The sequence below is a fragment of the Pyxicephalus adspersus genome, chromosome 2 (assembly GCF_032062135.1).
Source record: "Pyxicephalus adspersus chromosome 2, UCB_Pads_2.0, whole genome shotgun sequence".
Lineage (NCBI taxonomy): Eukaryota > Metazoa > Chordata > Amphibia > Anura > Pyxicephalidae > Pyxicephalus > Pyxicephalus adspersus.
Window position 1 is genome coordinate 4,349,483 of NC_092859.1, and position 18,692 is coordinate 4,368,174.

An 18,692-nucleotide genomic window follows, 5' to 3' on the forward strand; every position below is an offset into this window, starting at 1 on the left:
TACCAAACATTAATGAGACATACAAAACAAAAAAAACATAAAGAATAGAACCAGTACATTCCAAACATATATGATATCAATATCAAAAACATTCTTTCTCTTTCTAATACTGTGCAGGTTGAGTATGTATTTTTAAGTAATTACTAGTCTGCATCCATTACACACATGTAGTGACCCCCCCCCCAAAAAAAAAATACAAAAAGTAGTATTTTTTATAGTATAGAAGGAAAGGATATCATGCATGTCAGTTGGTGAAACTGTTGTCAGCAGGACAGGAAGTGAGGAGATATCTCTCAATAGTGCCTAAGGTAGCAAGAAAATTCTTTCCCAACCTTGACATAAATATTACCTTACATATCTGATTAAATTGACTACAAGTTTGGTTTTCTGTTAAAAGGCAAGTTCCGAAAATTGTTGATGAGTTTTCCAACAGCATTTTTCAACTCTTCATTCCTCAAGCTGTAAATAATTGGATTTATCAGTGGGGTACCTACAGTGTATAGCAAAGATAGGAATTTAGTAATGTTCCATGACTGGTCTTTGTTTGGCACCATATAAACAGAGCCCAAGGTAGCAAAATAGATGGACACAACGGTCAGATGGGAACTGCAAGTTGAAAATGCTTTCTGTCTGCCTGTGATAGATGGAATTTTAGAAATGGTGAATATGATATAACCATATGATACAATGATGATAGAGAAGGGAATAATAACAACAAAAACACCCAAAGACATGACTTCCAGGTGAACAATGGTAGTATCAGTACAGGCCAGAGCTAATATCGGATCAAGATCACAGAAAAAATGATCAATACTATTGGGCCCACAAAAATGGAAGGTTGATATGGTTAAAATTTGAATAAGCATTGCTAAATTACTTAATATCCAACAGATGATAACCAAAATCCAGCATAGCTGCGGATGCATTATCAAAGTGTAATGCAATGCTTTGCAAATAGCTAAATATCTGTCATAGGACATCACAGTGAGAAGAAGACATTCCAAAGCTTCTACGATACCAAAGAAGTAAAACTGGGCAAAACAATCAGAAAACAATATCTTAGTTTCTTTTATCAGAACACCATGGAGCATGTTAGGTAGAATGTCAGTCACTAGTATGATATCCGATAAGGATAGATGGGAGAGGAAGAAGTACATGGGAGACTGGAGGGATTTGCTGTAGGATACAAGTGTGATGATCAGGAGGTTTCCACATACTGTTGTACAATAAAGCATGAGAAATAAGAAAAATACCAAAAATATAAAATGTTGGGGAGGCTGCAATCCTAAGAGATGGATAAAGGAAACTTTGGTCCCATTTTTCCCTTCCATTGCCTAAAAAAACTAAAATCCTGTAAAACCTCATAAATAATGGCTGAATGCGTTGGTGGAGATCTGGACTATGAACTTGGTGAGAGTTTAAAAATAAGATCAAAATCCAAATAATACTAACAACTCATATGTACATATATACATTGGCAAAGTCTGTAGTGGTTATAGAAATATTCTTCCCTTTATACGTAAGCCATATAAATTGAATTAAACAAGGGAATATGAAACAGGTTTAACAAGAGATGTCTGGAATTCATTGGGGAAATTTACCTTTATTTCAGAAAAACTTTTCTTTATTATAGAAATGTGTGTGCTGTTTAAAAAAAAAAAAAGAAACTAGGAAAAAAACTTTTAGGATATATCAGAATCAAATCTTTTTTTTTTTTGCTTTTGATCAGAGCAGTGTATTGTTAGGGTTTACTTAGGTAAATTAATACTTGGTATTCATTTACCTTGTACTTGGCCTTTTAGTACAAATATACTCATGTCCATTAAAAAAGTTTAAAAACCATGCTTACACTTTCAATTACAGAAAAAATATATTTTGGTAAATTGTTACATGTTTGCATTGATCCCCCTGACTTTGGTGACAAAACCATGTTCATGGATTCTGCAAATAAATTTGGCAAATTACATTTTTAAAATGGCAAAAATATTCACCGAACTATCTGGTATTTCCCAATTTTATTTCTTTCTAGAGTCTGCTCACTTTTGAATCCATACTTTTATCTCACTTTTAACAACTCTCCTATATGCTCTCTATACCTATGACCTTGACACCATATGGACATCTTTCACTGTATTTGAATTCTAGCTCCTTTTCCCTGACTTCTTTTTATAGCACCAGGACTATTGAGTTAGGGGTATCCCATCCAACCCCTTGGCCTCCTATCCTTCTATTCCACCAACCCACGCCCCGTCCCCCCTAGTTGGCTGATGGCTGCCATGTGGTGAGTGGTGGCGGATCCATTGCCCCGACCCTCTTTTCCCCATATAGATACATCCACTGATGCATCCACTACACCGCAATAAGCATCCCATTCTGGGACAGGAGTATAGAGCCAGAGATCAGGAGGGTGTTTCTCATCTCCCTGAGTAGCATAGCCTAGGTGCGCATGCGCACAAGCCCCTGGGTCCAGCGGGCGCATGCGCATTCGCAAATACAGGACGCCACCATCGTCATGGAATACAAGGCAGGCCCTGCTATTCCCCACATGATTCTGCACACACTAGGGAAGGCAGCGGCTGCAGACCTATCTCCCTCCTGGCATGCTACATTTTTGTCACATACCATCATCAGGTACTAGCTTTTTTTTATTTTGTGTATACCACTTCTGCTTTTTCTTACCAGCATTCAGTCACATACTCTGCTATGATGTCCCACTCTTTTCCCCCCTTTTGGTAATCCTTTTGGCAAATTTATTACAAATACCTACATCTAATTTTTCCCATACACAGTCTACTAGAAGTAACTTTCTTTCCTATATACTCTTTTCCCCATCCTATTATTTCCATTACTTACCGTATTTATTTATTATATGGATAGGCAGCTACCACTGTATCTGATATCCCCCTCATTACATCTTTGATGGGGCTCACCAGTTCATGTACGAATCACTGAATTGTAGATCATGTGAGTTTAATGTCTTTTACTATTTATTATATGTATAGGGGTGATATATATATATAAGCTTCACATTCAAAAATCCGGCAACCTCCGGACATGAATAGTGCTGAATTTCTGAAAATTCCAGATTTGGAATTGCTTTCTCTTGGAGGAAGAAGCTAAGAGCTATTTGTGCCGGGAAACTGAAGGATCTGTATTATCTATGGCCAGATTTTATCTACCTGTAGATATATATGACTTTTGGTTTACTGTGTATTATTTTGGAGTTTGGTTTAATATTGTATGCCATGTTCCCTAATTGGAAATGGTTAGATTAATTTGTACAAATTTCCAAGTATCCTAGACTATTCCAAAGTACATTCCAGTACTTCACACACACTCTTATCAATTTTAGTTACAGGATTTAAGTTTTTGACCACTGTGGATGTATACTGAATTTACTGTTTACTGCTTTGTGTACTGATTTTCAGAACATGAAAAAGGTATTGTCCTTTTACTTGTACCCTCAGTATCCATGAGCCACCTCTTAAATTGGCTTAAATTTGAAAATAGAGGGAGAGGAAAGAAAGGTTTGCGGCTCACGACTTTGAAAAAGTGAGACAAATATACAAGCAAGTAAATACCCAATACCTGTTTAACATTGCACAGGATATGGGTTACTTAATAACTATACATATGTGTTCCTAACAACACAGCTTAAGCTGTATAGAATCTGACGCATTTCGCCACGAGTGGGCTTCTTCAGAGATGTGATATTAAACAAGCTTAGCGGTCTGTATGTGTACATTGATTTCTTTCTTTTTTATTATCTAGTCTCTGTGATCTGTATGTACATAGAATTGGAATCAATATCGTTGAAATAGCAAATAAGGTGTAACATAAACATCGCAATAGTTGTAAGCGGTATATTTAAACATATTTAGTGCATATACAGAACATTCAGTAATATACTACTAGTACAAAAAATACAATCTAATCAATTTGTTACTTAGGTGCTGATGTGAAAAGATCAGAACATGGGAGTGCAGGGATGGAATTAGTGACATATAAATGGGAGTTTAGTAGAGGCTGTATCTAGATAAAAATGTATTATAATAATAATCTCATAATAAAAGAAAAGATTTGTAACTAACAGTGTCATTAAGGCCAGGTGGTTGGGTGGCCCCTAAATTTATTATCTATTTAGTTTCACACTGTAATAATCTCTTGTCTAGGTCTAGACACCTCTCTGATAGGTAGGTGTTCAAGGCCAGAGAACTGTAGGGGCCGTGCATCATATTGGTTATGTGTGCCAACGTGGTGGCATACTGGTGTGGTAATTCTTCCTACCTCTATGGAATGTCTTTGCTGTCTTTCCTATATAAAATGAGCCACAAATACAGGTAATCATGTAAATCACACCTGCTGTCTTGCAGTTATTCTAGTGGTTTGGCCGATGGTCCATATAATTGGGTAAGGTAGTTACTAAGTTTTTTTTAATCTAATTAATTTTTAATTTAAGTTCTTTTTTAATCCAAATGCATTGTTTGCAGTTGCCACACTTGAAAGTGCCTTGGACTAGGTTTTGTTTCGAGTCACCTGCATCTACAAGGTAGTGACTCGACACAAGATGGTCTTTGATGGATCTGGATTTCCTATATGTGATAAGTGGTTTGTTGCTAATACATTTGTTGACCTTGGAGTCAGACTGGAGAATATGCCAATTGTGACTTAAAGTTTTGTAGATGAATTCATGATTTTGGTTGAATGTAGTGATGAGTCTAGTTGGGGCTTGAGAGTTAGTGTTGGATTGGTTAGTTTTAAATATTAAATCCTCCCTTTCATGACTTTACTATAGCTTTACTATAGGATTGTTTAAGCAGATGTTTGGAGTACCCTTTTTGTAGAAGTCTCTTCACCCGGAATGAATATACTTGGTAAAGAATGAGAAGATTTTTTGTCAGCAATTGAGGACAAATGTCAGTCCATGAAGCGCAACGAGTCAGATATAGACACTCTAAACTTGAAACTTAAATACCGGTTAGAGAAAAAATCACAACTATATTGGAATTTTAACTATTTCCACAAATACATTAAAGAAGCTTGTAATCCTTTTGGTCTAAGGATACAACTCTTCCCAAACATTAAGAACATAGAAAAAATTTGAGCCCATAGGAACAAACCCTGAATAAATGTTTAGAGGATTTAATGAAAATATTGATCAACTATTATGATGAGGAGATCAAGAAAATAGACCATAAACTATACCAATTACAATCTCACCATTTACATAATATGCGCCTACATGCTTTTTCTGATAAATTTAATGATCTGAAAACTAAATCAGAGAAATTTAATACTGCGATTATCAATAAAAAAGATAAGAAGCTTCAAGGAGACAAGTGGGCATTCATTAACTAAAGAGCCTACAAGTGGAATAAATCAACCTTACCCAACACTACCAACAAAGATAGGAAAAACCACCAACAAACAACAAGAGGAACCCTCCAAAATACCACTAGTTGACAATCTAAACCAACAGATTGAGTCCGTTAACATTACTGGAAAACAACACAAAAAAACATTTCTTAATGACACACGAGATTCCTTACAAGATCCTGAAGGGATACCTCCTACCACATTCCCAATCCACACCAATCTCCCAAATTATTCTTCCTCTATTCCCACAATTTAGAGATTATCTTCAATAACCCTACTCCACCAGGGGATACTCTCTCTTTACCCCCACCATCTTCACCTTTTAAGAAAGTAGGGAAACCTACACCGGGAGTTACTAAACCATCCCACATCTCCTTCCAAATATCCCCATCTACAATATTGTCAGACCAAACTAACACTTCCCTAAGCAAAAATCCAACCCCTGGAGCAACATGTGCCAACTATGAATCTATAGACGTCATTCCCAAGGTCCACAAATCTTTTTTACAACCACTCCAAAGACACAATCCCTCAGCCACCAATCGCAACAACACACTGGACAAATTTCCCATATAACAACAAGTGAAATGGAGATAATCAATCTGTCATCATACAGTCTATCTGATGATGAAATACAAGTCCTCGAAATGGGCTTATCCTTCTGCCCCTCACAAAATATGGATAAATTTGAACCTATTAAGGATTTAAACCTGTTAGCCAGGAACCTTGCACTTAAGGTTATGTATGACAAAACATCCCAAGAATCTCCCTGCCCTCCATCCACACTTTATCAAAACTTCAACACTCACAATTTTAAAATCCTCAAGGACCTGCATATGCAATTAATAGAAAATAATGTGAGGATTCACCAGACACAATATTCCTCCGATTACAGAACAAAACCCCTCAGCTTTACTTACTAAGAAACCCAAATCTTCCTACTATCCACCTCTATCCCTAAACCCACATATACAAACCTTCATAGACACGATTACTGAGCAAATTCTGAGGAGCAACCTAAATATGGAACATCAGGATACTAATTTCACAAAAACACCAAGCCCTCAATAAGCTTAAACAACAGAAAGACATAATTTTTTAACCCTCAGATAAAGGGGGGATATAGTAATTTTAAACAAGGAACACTACAAACACATCTGTATAAATATTTTAGAAAATAAAGACTAGTACCGCTTGGTTTCCAGAAACCTACTTATCCAACATAAACAACAATACCATGATTTGATTGGTCAAGCCTATCTCAATCACACTATTGACTCAAAGACTAAAGACTTCTTGAAGATTTAACATCCCATTCTTCCAACATTTTATGTACTCCCTAAGGTGCGCAAGAATCTTTAATGCCCCACTGACTGCCCCATTTTATCAGGACACGATTGATGTTTTGAAGTTTATGTCACACTTACCTGTTCCTCACTAAAGCACAGACTTCATTCTCCTGCGCATGCTTGCGGTTCTGTCCCTGGGCTTGCCTCTGTTTCCATGCTTGATCAACTCCGTCCACTCTGCTGGCCAATCAGGAAATAGCCTCTTGATCAGCCCCGGCTTTTTAGCTAGCTCACAGACTGTATTTTGTGTTCGTGAAATATGTCTCGAGCCCCTAGTTATATGAGCTAGTTCCTGTTCACTTGTGGCTAAATTCAGTGTTTCCTCTGTTCAGCTCCTGCGTTAACTCCTCGTTGTCCAGTCTGTTGGTTCCCAGGCAACTTCCCTGTGCTGTTCCAGTGTTCCTGTCTGTCTGTGGATATCCTTGAGTCTCCTGTGCCTGTTGCTTCCAGTGTTGCCTGTGCCTGCAGTGGCCCCTCTTTTGTTTTCTGCCTGTCTCGACCCCGGCTTTCCTCGACTATCCGCCTGCCTTATGATTTTGTACCGTGCTTACCCACCTTGGTGTGCCCAAGCACTGCAACCTGGTCGTAACGTGCAGCGCAACACCCTCACCATCAGGGGCTCTTGAGAAAACCTGGTTACAGCTTAAACTCCACACCTGGGCCCTTCTCAGGGCTCACACCAGCTCCCTACAAGCCGCAGCGCCCCTAGTGGTCCCGTCTCTCCGTGCATGACAGTTTACGCACAACATTGTAGTTTCACTAAATACATAGATCGTTACAATTGATGTATACCAGTATACCACACAAGCTGGGCATACATACCATCTCTGAATGGCTCCAAAAAGCGTACCCTATAGATCAAAACAAATTTAAAATCGAACTTCTGACATTGATCCTTACCAACAACATCTTTAACTTTGATGGTAAAATTTACTTAAAACAACAAGGTGTTGCCAGGGGAATGAGGTGCTCTCCCTCCCTCCAAATTTATTTTTGGGTCAGTGGGAGAACATCTTGCAGATAAATTTAAAACAAAAATCCTGTATTGGAAAAGGTTTATTGATGACATGCTTCTTTTTTTGTACAGGTCCTGAATCACTGACTGATTTTTTTTTAAATTTACTATGGACAAAAGTAAAATACAGTTACGTTTTCTTGACTTATTCATCAGAATCAACTCTAATCAAAGTATTACTAGTGATGAGCGAGAATGCCTCTGGCAGTGTCGCAAAAATTTCCTTGAACTTCCAATGGTTCTGCGAAATTTCGCCGAACCGATTTCGCGAAACCATCAGAAGAGGAAATTAAAACAGGAGGGTTTCCTGAGTTGCATTCAGACCTAGGAGTCCTCCTGTTTGCGATGCCAGGAGCACTAGAGGTGATCGCAGAGGATTTCAGAGTTCTTCTTGAATGTTTAATAATCATGCCAGTGGGGAAAAGGCCTTGTTGTAGGAATTCATGTTTTGGCTAATCTATAATACCTGTTCCCAAAATGGGTTTATCAAGGAACATTCCCAGTATATTTGAACTATTGTGTCTACATCTAACTGTATATCTGGGAAACCATCTATGTAGTTTCTTTTGAGTAGTATGTCAATGGGTGAGAAGCTTATATAAGTTTTTTTGCAATTTAATATTTGTGGACTAGAATACATACATTACCCAACTGTTCTACCATTATAATGTATCTCTCATTCTTGTAAATATGCAATAAAGTATATCAAACGTTTTACCCCTTTTGCATAACATCTCAAACAAGAAAGAAGATGTGAGAGATCACACACTTACCAATAATCTTCTAAAGTGTTGGATCTGCAAATACAACCAAAAAGGAAATGTGTTGCCATCAATTAGCTGTTAGAGCATTGGAGAAATGTTATCTCTAACCTAGGTGGAAATGCTTTATTGCCAACAAGAGGAGTCAGTAAATCCGGTGATGTGGCTAACACAAGAAAAATTTTTGTCCTATGAAATGCAGTCAAAGTGGCACCAATTGTTGGGTGAGATTTGGGGGACAATTAGAGTAGCTCATGGGCAACCAGCTAGACCGAGCCAGTGGAGCTGAAGGAAAAGAATGCACCTGAAATCCTTGCTGCTCATTCCAATCCAAAGTTCAAGCCAGCGTGGTTTCTGCAAAAGTAATAAGTAGTAGTATAGATTTCCCAGAGTGTTGCAGGTGTATATCAGGATGAAATTTGACATTCATGTATTATTTTCTTACTGGCAACATTCATTTTGACAAACATCTCCAAAAACAAGCTAAAAAAATGTACTACTACACTACAGAATACATTTTGATAATTCCAGATTGTAGAAAAGGCGTGATTAACTTATAGGAGGAAAGAAAAGAAAATCAATTTTATTCATTTTACAAATGATTTAAAAAACTAAGAAGGAATAACCAAAAATTGAAATGCAAAAAGTGTTGACAATATTTGGAAAAAACGAAAGGTTTAACTACAATACTGTTATTTTAGAAAGCCACCAGAAGTGCCCTGAAATGTTTTTTGGTCTTACCCAACATTTTATTCACCAGTTGTAAGGAAGTTTATGTTGATCCTAACTTGCTTGAAGAGTGCTTTTAAATTTTGCCAAATCAACATTGTAGAGTGCAGATTGAATGGATTCAGAAAACTGGGTGAACATTCACTGAACCCATAGTGGATGAAACCCGGGCATTTACCAAGAAATCAAAGCAAGTCGCCCAAGTGTTTTTCTTCCCGAAAAATAAAGGTGTGTGGATAGCATGTCCCAACACCAGATAAAATAGTCATGTTTTCAATGTAAGGTAGGAAATGATATAATGCATTAGTTTTTGATTTCTGTCTCTGTTTTAGATTTTCCATCGTTTCCTGTCAGGTGAAACTGTTATCAGCAAGACAAAATAGGAGCAGATATCTCTCAATGATGTTTCAGACAACAAAATCTTTCCTCACTCTTGGCCTAAATATAAATTTGAATGAAGGAAGCAAGAAAATCTTTCCTCACTCTTAACATTGATATTAGCTTGCATACTTGATTACATTGACTACAAATTTTGTTTTCTGTTATAAGTTAAGTTCTGAAAATTGTTGATGAGTTTTCCAACAGCTTTTTTCAACTCTTCATTCCTCAAACTGTAAATAATGGGATTTATCAATGGGGTACCTACAGTGTATAGCAAAGATAGGAATTTAGTAATGTTCCATGACTGGTCTTTGTTTGGCACCATATAAACACAGCCCAGGGTAGCAAAAAAGATAGACACAACGGTCAGATGGGAACTGCAAGTTGAAAATGCTTTCTGTCTGCCTGTGATGGATGGAATTTTAGAAATAGTTAATATGATATAACCGTATGATACAATTATGATAATGAAAGGGATTACAACAACAAAAACACCTAAAGAGATGATTTCTTGATGAACAATGGTGGTATCAGTGCAGGCCAGAGCTAATATCGGACCAAGATCGCAGAAAAAATGATCAACGCTATTGGGCCCACAAAAATTGAAGTTTGATATGGTTAAAGTCTGAATCAACATAACTAAATTGCTTAAAGTCCAACAGATGATTACCAAAATCCAGCATAACTCAGGACGCATTAACAAAATGTAATGCAATGGTTTGCAAACAGCTAAATATCTGTCCTAGGACATCACAGTAAGAAGAAGGCATTCCAAAGCTTCTACTATACCAAAAAAGTGAAACTGGGCGATGCAATCGGAAAACAATATTTTGGTTTCTTTCATCAGAACAACATGGAGTATGTTAGGAAGAATGTCAGTTGCTAATATGATATCTGATAAGGATAGATGGGAGAGGAAGAAGTACATGGGAGAATGGAGGGATTTGCTGTAGGATACAAGTGTGATGATCAGGAGGTTTCCACAAATTGTTATACAATAAAGGATGAGAAATAAGAAAAATACCAAAAATGTAAAATGTTGGGGAGTTTGCAGTCCTAAGAGGTGGACATAGTAAACTTTAGTCCCATTTTTCCCTTCCATTGCCTAAAAAAACAAAGATCCAACATGTGTAAAACCTCATAAATAGTTCCTGAATGAGGTGGTGAGGATCTTGACTAATATTTACGTATCTACATTGGCAAAGTCTGTAGTGGTTATAGAAATTTCCTTCCCTTTATATGTAAGCCAAATGAACTGAATTAATCAGGGGAATATGAAAACGCTTTAATGAGAGATTTCTGGAATTCATTGGGGGAAATAATTTTATTTCAGAGAAACTTTTCTTTAATAGAGCAATTTGTATGCTGTTGATAAAAAAGGAAAAAAAGAAAGATAAGAAATAACTTCAAGTATATGTCACAATAAAACTTTTTTCTTGGTTTTAAATAGAGCAGTTTATCTTGAAAAAAAGTTTAGGGTTTATGTACACATTAAAGTGTCTGGATGTTCAAACAGAATTACCAAGTATTACATTTAGACGTTTAGACACTTCCTGCAATATGGTGACCCAGCAGAGCTTTTGTATTGCCACCCTTTCATATGCACCCCTGTTGAAGAATATGGGCATGATTTAATACAGCTCTCCAAGATTGGATGGGATACACTTTCATCAATGAAGCTGGGTGACACAGCAAACCTGGAATGGATGGTCCAGAACTGAAAACATTTGCTAACAAATAGCAAAATACTTTTATTAAATCCATTCCAGGTTTGCTGGATCACCCAGCTTCATGGATGGAGAGCTTTAATAAATCACGCACTATGAATGGCCATTTAGGTATACCTTAAGCATGCATGGTCCATCAGTGTTCCAGTATAAGGCAAGTAATTCAAAAATATGAAGTAATGCTTATACTGAAGCCAGTACATGTAAAAATGATAAAGAAGAAAGGAAAAAAAGGACAAACAAAAAAAAGTATAAAAACAAGGTTGAAACATCTCAAACAATCATGGTACCATACAAAGGTCTTTACCAATTTAAATATCATCGATTTACAGTTTATTAAAGACTACAATAAAAAAAATTGTGGCCCTAGATTCTGTAATTACCTGCCGAGCGGTAACCCCGAGTGTGACTCGGGGTAAAAAAAAAAGATGCTGAGAGCGGTAACCCCGAGTCATACTCACAGTAGCTAAACCAATGTAAAACAATAGTAAATTCAGTCTTACCTGATCCACTGGCATCCTCCTTCATGATCTTCGTCTTCTCGCTTCCTCCGACATTCTTTGCATCTGATGAGTCACCGGTGACGTCGGTACGTGCGGACTTTCCGTTCGGGGCGTGGCAGGAATTTAAAATCTATTTGTATTGCTTTCAATACAAAATAACTGTATTAAATGCAATACAGTGGATTTATGTGTGTAAAAGCTGTACATTGTCTTTTGTGAACATTTATTTTACAGTATGATTGATTAGTTTGAGTATAATATTTATTTTTTTTTAATTTATTATTTTGACATGATTTTGTGTTTAAAACTTTAATATAGTCATACCATTATAATATTTTGGAAAATTAATTTTCATGAAAAACAATGTACCACTTTTAGACATATAAATCCGGACAGAAATGAACCGCCCAGGAGGTTAATGTATATTTAAAGAAAAGATGAAAAACAAACCAAATATTTTAATCATCCATAGCCTAATCATATTCAGATTCTTTGCTTGTGTTTGGTGAAGATTCAATTAAGTGAAGATTCTCAACTTTATTAGTAAATCAGAATACCAAGACGCATAATTTCCCACAAACCTTTTCCTATTCTGTTTTTTTTTTTAACCCAGTTGTGTTCCGATGCTTTTCCTATGATTGGATAAGTAAGTAAATATTCAGTGCAATTCAATGGCCAACCTCTTCTGTAAATCAGACCCATCCTACTCTACAATCATTAACAGATATCTCCCATTTATTTTATTTTATTTTTTATTATATTATTTTATTTTTTAAAAACTTTTTCCTTAAATTTACCAAATTTAAATAAAGTAATTTACTATGCAAATCCAATTTATGACAGACATAATTTGAGTGTCAACATATTTTTTATTTTACCAAATTTTCAATTCATCAAACTGCAACCAGTGGTTGATGAGCTTATAAACTTTTTTTTAGTAATTTTTAACTCTCTTTTTATCAGACTCTATATAATTGGATGCATTAGATGAGTGACCACAGTGTTCAGCAATGAAAGGGATGTAGTAAGATTTTATGGCTGTCCTCTACTAGATAACAAATGAACACAATTATAGTACCATGATAAATGCAAACAACAGACAGGTAGGGGCTGTATGTTGGGAAAACTTTCTGTGTGTTGGGATATTAAAATGGTGATTATATTATAAATACATGACATGATGATGATGATAAAGAATGGGTTGCCATCTAAAAGACAGCTTACTAATGTCACTTGAAGTTGAACAATCAAAGTAAGAAAGTAGTAGGGCCAAGATCTCCAAAAAAAAAAAAAAAAAAAAAGGGAAATATTCAGAGAATGTGGTGTGATAGCTGTGGCTTTGTTGTGCACTTATTTTGACATTTTATCTTTTTTAGTATACTCAGATTACCAAAATATGCAAAATTACTAACTGAATGAAAATACAAATATAATTGGTCAAATGAAAGTGTATTCTCTCCAGCCTTGGAGAGCTTCAATAAATCAGGTCCAATGAAAGAACAATGAACAAAGAGCAAGGAGGTATTTTCCTAAGTAAGAAAACACTATAGTAGTAGGAATGTGTGGATAACGAAGAAAAAACTAAGGAGTTTATACATTATTTATTTTGGCGAGCCAGAGTGATATCGTAGGCACAACTGTCCTTTTCTAAAACAGGTAGATCAAGCTTCAAGCTGGATTTATTAAATGTATGAGTAGAGAAGACTTGAATCTCTTCAAAGGTTCATCTTGAATGTTTAATAATCAGGCCAGTGGGGGAAAGGCCATGTTGTAGGCATTAATGGTTTGGCTAATCCATACTACCTGTTCCCAAAATGGGTTTATCAAGGAACATTCCCACCAGATATGGACCATTGTGTCTACATCTTGCTGAAATACCCAGAAACCATCCATGCAGTTTCTCTAGAGTAGTATGCCAATGGGTGAGAAGCTTTTTAAAGTTTTCCTGAAATTTAATTTGTGGACTAGAGTACAGGCATTACCCAACTGTTCTTCCATTATAATAGTGTTCACAGGTCTCTCTGGTTCTCTCTTAAACCATAATAGATTACCATTACCTGTAGATTACATGTGACATAGTATACCATACTTATAGTACCATACATAGTATACCATAGTATACCATAGTAAAAAAATGGCTTTCAGGCAAGCAAGTGAGGTTTACTTACAAAAACTGTTTATAATTGATAGGTAACATTTGGTTAGATGACATTTGGGCAACTTGGCACTATACATATACTGCTAAAACATCAGAAGTGCTACAGTGAGGAAAATAAGTTTGTGATTCCCTGCTGATTTTGTAAGTTTGCCCTCTGACAAAGAAATTACCAGTCTATAATTGTAATGGTGGGTTCATTGTAGCTGTGAGAGACAGAACAACAAAAGAACCCTGAAAAGAGCTTGATTTGCATTGTAATGAGTGAAATAAGTATTAGATCCCCTATCAACCAGCAAGATTTCAGGCTCCCAGGTGTCTTCACTGTATTCAGGTAACGAGTTGAGATTGGGATCACCCTCTGTAGGGGAGTGCTCCTAATCCAAGCTTGTTACAGTACCTGTAAAAAAGACACCTGTCCACAGAAGCAACCAAACTAGCCACCATGGCCAAGACCAAAAAGCTGTCCAAGGATGTCAGGGACAAGATTGTCGACCTACACAAGGCTGAACTGGGCTACAAGACTATCGCCAAGCAGCTTGGTAAGAAGGTGACAACAGGTGGCCAGATAATTCGCAAATGGAAGAAACACAAAATAACTGTCAACCTCCCTCGGTCTGGGGCTGCATGCAAGATCTCACCTCCTGGAGTTGCAATGATAATGAGAACAGTGATGAAGCAGCCCAGAACTAGATGGGGGGTCTTGTCAATGATCTCAGGGCAGCTGGGACCATAGTCACCAAGAAAACAATTGATAACACACTGCACCTTGAAGGCCTGAAATCTTGCAAACCCTGCAAGGTCCCCCTGCTCAAGCCAGCAAATGTACAGGCCCGTCTGCAGGTTGCCCATGAAGATCTGAATGATCCAGAGGATTTTTCAGCCAGGGCATTGAAAATTGGTCATGGATGGGTATTTCAGCATGACAATGACCCAAAACACACAGCCAAGGCAACAAAGGAGTGGCTCAAGAAGAAACACATGAGGTTCCTGGAGTGGCCTAGCCAGTCTCCAGACTGGTTGATAGGGGATCAAGTAATGATTTTACTCATTATAATGCACAGCAAGCTCAGACTTTTGAGCACTGGGTTTTGGAAGGTTATTTTGTTGTTATTCTGTCTCTCACACCTACAAAAAACCAACCATTACAATTATAGACTGGTCATTTCTTTGTCAGTGGGCAAACATACAAAATCAACAGGGGATCAAATACCTATTTCCCTCACTGTATATTATGTTTTGATATTATAGTTATATCGCGTAAGTAATCACTATCATCTCAGTGGAACCTGACACGTTTTTCCTAACACCTGAGACATATCAAGCCGGGTCAATCAGTAAATATTTTCAGAGATCTGAGTTTCAAGGTGGAATCTGCAACCTTGAAAGCTTAAACCCATTAAACATTTTACAGGAACCAAAACAAAACATCTACATCATTATTGTTTAGATTTGTTCAGCAAACTACAGCAGGGCATTGAAGAGTAATGTGCTCAAGTTTCCTTGCTAAAAACATCTGGTAAATGACCCATTCTTGTCAGTCTCAGAAGGAAAAGAGCAGCGGAGGATTTGGAGCTGATCTGCAAACAACCGAAAACACATGCCACGGGGATCACAGGAATTATTGTGGGATAGTTTACACACCACTGGATCCTGCAAAGGTAAGTAGTAGTATAAAAAACAAAAAGGGGGTTATATCAGGGTGATCCATTTTCCTAATGTTTAAAAAATATAATACTGTTAAATTATAAAAAGATTTTTGTTTTAAATCATTTTAATAAACTCAATAAACACAAATAAAATGCAAACTTTTTGAAATTTATGAATTATGTTCTTACTGGCAATATATATTCTGACACACATCTTCAATAACAAGCTAAAAAAATGTACTACTATACTACAGAGTTTGTGTTTTACTAACAAAAAACATTGTGATAATTCCAGACTGTAGAAAAGGTGTGATTTACTTGTAGGAGGAAAGAATTGTGTTTTTCTTCCAGAAAAGTGTTTTTCTTCCAGAAAAGTTTAAGTTTGTGGGTAGAATATCCCAACACTACATGATAATAGTCATGTTTTTCAATGTAAGGTAGGAAAGAATATAATGCATTGTTCTGATTTCTGTCTCTGTTTCAGATTTTCCATTGCTTCCTGTCAGGCAAACTGTTATTAGCAGGACAAAATAGGAGGAGATATCTCTTAATGATGTTTTTCCCCACTCTTGGACTAAATATTAATTTGAATGGAAGAAAGAAAATCTTTGATGATTCTTGACATTGATATTACCTTGCATACTTGATTACATTGACTACAATTTCTTTTTTTCTGTTAAAATTCAAGTTCCTAAAATTGTTTATGAGTTTTCCAACAGCATTTTTCAACTCTTCATTCCTCAAGCTGTAAATAATTGGATTTATCAGTGGGGTACCTACAGTGTATAGTAAAGATAGGAATTTAGTAATGTTCCATGACTGCCCTTTGTTTGGCACCATATAAACAGAGCCCAAGGTAGCAAAATAGATGGACACCACGGTCAGATGGGAACTGCAAGTTGAAAATGCTTTCTGTCTGCCTGTGATAGATGGAATTTTAGAAATAGTAAATATGATATAACCATATGATATTGTGATAATAAAGAAGGGAATTACTACAAGAAAGGCACCCAAACACATGACTTCTAGGCGAACAAAGGCAGTATCATTGCAGGCCAGACCTAATATTGGATCAAGATCACAAAAGAAATGGTCAATACTACCAGGTCCACAAAAATGTAACTTTGATATAGTTATAATTTCAATCGACACAGCTAAATTACTTAAAATCCAACAGGTGATAACCAAAATCCAGCATAACTGGAGGCGCATTGTCAAAGTCTAATGCAACGGATTGCAAATAGCTAAATATCTGTCATAGGACATCACAGTGAGAAGAAGACATTCCAAAGGTTCTACAGTACCAAAGAAGTAAAACTGGGCAATACAATTAGAAAACAATATTTTGGCTTCTTTCATCAAAACAATATGGAGTATGTTAGGAAGAATTTCAGTCACTAGTATAATATCTGATAGGGAAAGATGGGTGAGGAAGAAGTACATGGGAGACTGGAGTGATCTGCTGTAGGAGACCAGTGTGATGATCAGGAGGTTTCCACATAGTGTTGTACAATAAAGCATGAGAAATAAGAAAAACAATAACAATGCAATAGGTTGAGGAGTCTGCAGTCCTACAAGGTGGATATAAGAAATTGTGGTCCCATTTTTCCCTTCCATATCCTAAAAAAACAAAAATACAACAACATTATAAACCCACATAAATAATTCCTGAATGGGGTGGTAGGGATCTGGACTGCAAGCTTGGTGGGAGTTCTTTCTAACTGAAATAAGGGCTATTAGATTGATGCTCTCTACTGCCCGATGGAGCCCTAATGATGTTCAGATAGAAGAATCAGTTTGTATGAAATGAAAGGATGAGAGCTCCATGCTTGCAGTGATTGGTGTTGATGTGAATGAGACTCCTGTAAGTCTATCCAGAGTTGAGAGCCAATGCATGAGCTACAATAAAACACCTTTCCAATCCACTCTCTGTTCTTTGTTATAAACATAGATTTAGAGAACAACTCATTGGGTCTGCTTTGTTTATCATCTTCAGACTTGGAGAATTTTGACTGTCATGGGTAAACTTGGGTGATCCAGTCTTGGAAAGCATTAATAAATCAGGCCCATTGGTTCCTTATGCTGTTTTCATCTCCCTCAGTCCGGTACTACTTCACCAAGACAAAGAGGCCATTACTAGGTACAATTCAGGTATACACATTACATTTCAAAAAATATGATGGTGCAGTAATGGATCACAAATCTGCATTAAGATGCATCTATATTATCTACCCGAAAGTCAACTGTATTGTTTAGAATGTTATCTAAGAAATATTAAATAATTACGTGCCTACATTGGAAAAGACTGTTCTAGTTATAGTAATATTGTTCCCTTTGTATGTAATGTTCAATTAAACAAGGGAATATGAAACAGGCTTTAATGGGAGATTTGTAAGATTCATTAGGGAAATACATTTTGTTTCTTTTCCTATTAAAGTAATACTTCTTTATTAAAGTAATTTGTGTGCTGTTTCCATATATTCATAGATATAAAAAAAGACAAAGAAGAAAAAAAGTATATATGAAACATGAATGAAAATGAAAACATGAAAATTTTTTCTTTTTTGAATAGATAAATTGGTAATATTAATTTAGATTTAAATGCAAATTTAGTAGAAACTGAAAAAAATCTAAAACTTTTGGATTTTGTGCCGATTAATGGGGAATTTCGACCATCCCTATCCTAATCATGTTGAGATGCTTTTCTGATGATTGGATAACTGAAGTAAATGTCTTTAGTAAACCAGTTTACAAATCTTACAAACATCAGATTTACCTATTTTTTTATAGATTTCTATTTTTTTAAATTATTATTTTATTACAAATGTATTTTTTAGCCTTCCCAAAATTTTATAAATTTATAAATACTATATTTTATCTTGCATATCATTTCCAGATCTTTGTTATACATTTCCATGCTATATAAATTGAACTGACACATTTTGCTACTCTTTTCTATGCTATTTAAATTGAATTGACAAATTTTGTTATTAGGATAAACTTTTTAATCAGTTTTTTTAATGAAAAATAATAAGCGTGGCACCTAT

General features: G+C 36.1%; 1 protein-coding gene across 1 annotated transcript; it reads right to left on the reverse strand.

Annotated features, from left to right (window-relative positions):
* Nucleotides 1-371: 371 nt before the first annotated feature.
* LOC140322208 (olfactory receptor 1J2-like) lies at nucleotides 372-1,331 on the reverse strand. Its single transcript, XM_072398808.1, has one exon. It carries the CDS (start codon nucleotides 1,329-1,331, stop codon nucleotides 372-374), a length of 960 nt encoding a protein of 319 aa, XP_072254909.1.
* Nucleotides 1,332-18,692: the final 17,361 nt, after the last annotated feature.

Coding starts and splice junctions, on each gene's coding strand:
- LOC140322208 (XM_072398808.1), bottom strand. CDS start 1,331: ATGGAAGGGAAAAATGGGACCAAAGTTTCCTTTATCCATCTCTTAGGA.